Source organism: Hibiscus syriacus, unplaced genomic scaffold (genome assembly GCF_006381635.1).
Source record: "Hibiscus syriacus cultivar Baekdansim isolate YM2019G1 unplaced genomic scaffold, ASM638163v2 tig00006753_pilon, whole genome shotgun sequence".
Classification (NCBI taxonomy): Eukaryota; Viridiplantae; Streptophyta; class Magnoliopsida; order Malvales; family Malvaceae; genus Hibiscus; species Hibiscus syriacus.
This window is the reverse complement of record NW_024062111.1, coordinates 1,158,361-1,162,948: the sequence shown is the minus strand read 5'-3', so window position 1 is coordinate 1,162,948 and position 4,588 is coordinate 1,158,361. Positions and strand designations below refer to the sequence as shown.

Below are 4,588 nucleotides of genomic sequence, written 5' to 3'. Positions count from 1 at the left end.
CGAATATTTTAAAAAATCATAAAAAAAGAGTTTTCGTCAAAGGTTGTCGGGAACGCGTATAAGCTTCGTGGGGAAAGGAAAGTCTTCGAAAGTTTAAGGGACTCGTCGGAAAAGGTAAACCCAAGACTTTATGTTTTAGATCTACGTAGGTGGTTTCGTTTTAGGGTGATTGGGCTTTGTTTTCAGTTTTGGGGTGTTGAGAGGAGAGATTTAGGCTGGCTATTAGGATTCCGGCAACCAGAGGTAGTGGCCGGAGCGGTGGTTCGGGTGGTGGAGCCTTGTCGGTGGGTGGCCGGTTTTCAACCGGTGAAGGGAGAATGTAGAGAGTTTTTAGAGAGTTTAGAAAGGTGAGTTTTGAGAAATGGTTGAAAATGAATGAAATTTGTGATTTTTGGACTATTTATAGAGGGGACCTCTGTGTAATTACTAAAATTTTAAATTATTTCCGCAGTCCCTAAAGTTTTGATGCGTAGTTCATTTTGGTCACCTGTTGTAATTTTGCCTTTGAATTTTGAATTAATTCAATTTAATCATTGTTTATATTTTCCATATTTTATAAATTGCCCCCTAACCTTTTTATTTTTTTGCAGCTCTCATCTAGCATAATTTGACCCATAAATTTGAAATTGGTATCGAAAGGGCAGTTCAAGGGTGTTAATCCTTCGTTGTCTGTAATCGACTCTCGAATCCGACTAATTTCTGGTAAGTCATAGATTAGACAAACGGTAGGTTAAGGTGTTTGATCAACCTATTTTGAAATGATTGATGGTGGCTCCATCACATCAATTTATGTCAAAACTCGATTCCGGGATCACCCGAAGGATGATTACGATATATATATATATATATATATATATAGTATTTGGTAATATTAATATTGCATACCATATAGTTTTACAGTTGACGAGGGTTTCTTAGGCTTAAGCATTTATTAAAGGGTTTTTGCTTGGCCCAGGCTTATAATTACTTTAATTAAATAGCTTATTGCGTTTTATAAACTTTCCTCTATGTTCTTTTAATTGTTTTTAATCAGAATATTCAATCGTTTTTGTTTTCTAAAGATGAATTTTTAAGATTCTTTTGGCTCAAATAATTGATCCCATTATAAAAGGATCTACGTCTTTCTCCAAAATGATTGATATCTTCCGGAAACGATCAAAATTTTAAGAATAGACGATCTTTTTAATTAAAAAATCGATCTGTCGTGCATTAAATGTCAGTTTTCTTTGTTGCTAATAATTATAACGCTTTTCCAACGACTCTTAGCGATTAGAATTCATAGAAAATATATAAAGTATTTCAAGAATAATAAGAGGAAAGCATAACATATAAATTAATGCTAATAAAATGATAAGTGATTAAAATATTTTTTTTTATTTTAATAATTATATTATAATTTTTAAAAGTTTAGAGTAAAAAATAAAATGAAAAATCTCATATTTTTTTAAAATATCTTAAGCTAATTTCATCTTCCCTCACTCATGTGAATATCTTTATTTAAACCTGAATCGTTGAGAGAGAATAAATCATATTAAACTACCGAGGGTTAAAAAATCATAATTATGGGACTAAAATCTTGTTTAGTCATATTTATTTATTTTTCTTTTTATTACATGTTTTCTAATAATAAGGGTTTTTAATTTTTGTTAAAAGATATTTCTAGAAATTTTATTTTATATTTCATAATTATTTCTAAAAGAAGACCGGATCTGAACTTTAAAAGAGTTGTCCAAAATCTGGTCCAATTCGGGCTGGGCCCTGTTTTAACACAGAAATCTTTTCTGTGGTTTTTATTGTGGTCTGTATACTTAATCGAATATAAGAAAAGTTAGGGTTCGGAGCAATCTGTGTTTGTGTTTTTGCAGTCAAGAAGCTCTCCACAAACTTCGATCGAAAATGTAAAACCCAGATTTCTCTCTTCTATTTTCTCCTTAGATCTCTGAATATATTCTTCTTTCAATGCTCCAAATGCCATGTTTGTATTTTCTGATGATGATTCATGCTTCAGATCTTTGTTCTTGTTTCCAATTGTTCTATTTCTGCCTGCTTTTTTTAGATTTTTCAAATTTTCTTCTGAAATTGTGTTTATAGAGATAACTGAGGGTTTGATTTGGCTTTATGTTTTCTAGAGATTGCAGAACTGTAATTACTATCACTTTCAGTTTATGGGATTTCCTGATTTGCATTATTGCAATGTTTTTGGATGAATTAATGTGCAAATTTGTTCATTCACAAGGAATATGTACGTTTTATCTCAGATTTTTATTCAAGTGTTTTGCTGGAACTTTTTAAGTTAACACCTTTGTATTAGAAGATCATGTTGTTTTGAGGTTCTAAATTTTTTAGGACAATGATTATGTAAGAAATTTTAATCATTGCACCATTTCTTGTATTTAACATGAATCTCTTGTCTTCCATTGAAGGTTTAATTGTTTTTGTCTTTGTTTTTCTCCTTATCATTTAGTTCTTAGGAACATGGTACTAAATTGTGGTCACTGTTGGTGTTGTGGACGCTATGACTGATTTATTTCCTAAAAATAACTATGATTTTATATAGCGGATGTTGTTGCATTGTTGTGGTGAACTTGGAAAATGTTACTATGCAGCCGTTACATTGTGTTTCTTCCACAATTTAATACTATGCGTAGGAATTTTTGTTATATACTCTTCAATAATGATTTCTGTGTTTGTGTCTGGCACTTCATCAGTAGGATAGGATGCAGAGCGTTTGCATATATATACTTTCTAGCATTGTTATAAGATATGTGCTTTAAGGACAAGATACGATGCATGTACTTTAAGGACAAGATAGGATGCTTGTACTGATTGTTATAAGATATGTACTTTAAGGACAAGATAGGATGCATTTAATGATTGAATCAATTGTGTTGGTTTAATACTTGATTGTGATGTCGACAAAGGACTTATTTAAATACTGAGGAAAAAAAGTTTTTATAGCCAGTGGTTAGTGGAAACAAAGTGTGTGAACCTGCTATAAAAGTTAAAATATTTGCACATTCTTTCGCTATCCTGTATCTGTGACTGAGTACATAGGTTATTTTTGCTTTAATTTATATGGTTCTGTGTTAAATGAATGTTTCTTTTTGTTTTTATGTGCAGCCTAAGCAAATTCATGAGATCAAGGACTTCCTTCTAACTGCCAGAAGGAAAGATGCACGCTCTGTAAAAATCAAGAAGAGCAGAGATTTTGTCAAGTTCAAAGTTCGCTGCTCGAAGTACTTGTACACACTTTGCGTCTCTGATGCTGAGAAGGCGGATAAGTTGAAGCAGTCTCTTCCTCCAGGTAAAACCATCATACATGTTTTGGAGCCTCTTTTTGAATTTTTCGATCAAAACCAGCAGTAATGAACAAATGAAATGTTTTAATGGTAGATTAGTAGCTAAAATGAACTATTGGTCTTGACTGCGTTTCTCATTTGTCTCGTGTTTGCAGGTTTGAGTGTCCAAGACCTGTGAACATAGAGCTGCTTTGATTTTGGTTTTATCTATTTTATGCCATTTTGCTACTTTGAAATTTGAAATGTAGGTAATGGATTTTGTTATGGTGTTTTAGTGGATATTAGTAGGGCAATTATATACACATTTTGATGGTTATTGAATGTGTTTGTGATTGGTTGCCTCATTTCCTTTATGATTCTTGATATGTTTTCTTTTTCCTTTTGTGCTGCAACCAACGTCTGACTCATTATTATTTAAAGTTCATTATTGATAAAAATATGAAACGGATAGCTTGAGGGGCATTCAATTGGTGATTAACTTGAAGATTGGCCGGGTGCTCCAACAATTCTATATTTTGTCAAAGAACTACCGAAAAAGCAGTGGGAACTAAAGTTTGTTCACGTCCAACGAGCCGGAAATAGTATTGCAGATCAATTTGCTAAGCTTGCATGTTTTGATAATTTGGATACCGACACTTACCTCCAGCACCCTCAAGTGGTACAAGAGATGTTATATGTAGATGCTACGAATGGTGATCCAACGAATAGAAACCATGAGCTGATTGAAGTTGATTAGTTCTTGTTAGTCTTTGTTTTTCTATGGTTTGTTCTGAGTTATTACTTATGATGTTCTAACCTTATCGAGGAACAAAAAGTTACAGCAATAGAGAAGATAGAAAGAGAAAACTTTTTGGATTTTAAAATTGTCTCATTTAAAATGTTCTATTAGAAAAAGCAACAAATAGCAATAGTATCAACACTTGTATATTTCTTTAACCTTTAACTTTTTACACTTATCAAAATAAATTTATCAAACTTATTTTTAAAAACTTGACATGTCAAATTTATTTCCTGAACCATGTATATAATCAACATGTGACGCAATTTATGAGACGAATGCAGCAGGAGAGAAAAATAAAACTTCATATTACTTTGATGTTTATGAAATATAAATGTCAAGAAAATGTCAAGTGCATTATGAAAATGTATCATATTACTTTAAAACTTAAAGCACTTAAGATCACATTGAAGATTTATAAGCACCAAAAGAAGAAACAGACACTGATGAACTCATTTTTTATTGTGTACAAAAGGAAGAAAGGTTGAAGCAAGATAAATAGGAAAGTTCT

The 4,588-nt window shown here is 31.9% G+C and overlaps 1 protein-coding gene across 1 annotated transcript; it reads left to right on the top strand.

The window, feature by feature from the left end:
- The first annotated feature begins 1,765 nt into the window (after window positions 1-1,765).
- On the top strand, window positions 1,766-3,478 carry LOC120201020 (60S ribosomal protein L38-like). Its single transcript, XM_039201717.1, has 3 exons — window positions 1,766-1,898; window positions 3,120-3,304; window positions 3,455-3,478. Coding segments are annotated over exons 1-3 (210 nt in total). The 5' UTR covers window positions 1,766-1,896; the 3' UTR covers window position 3,478.
- Window positions 3,479-4,588: the final 1,110 nt, after the last annotated feature.

Bases quoted from the DNA above. Each gene is read 5' to 3' on its own strand.
- LOC120201020 (XM_039201717.1), top strand. The intron at 3,305-3,454 runs GTAAAACCATCA...TCGTGTTTGCAG, and splicing joins GAAGCAGTCTCTTCCTCCAG to GTTTGAGTGTCCAAGACCTG.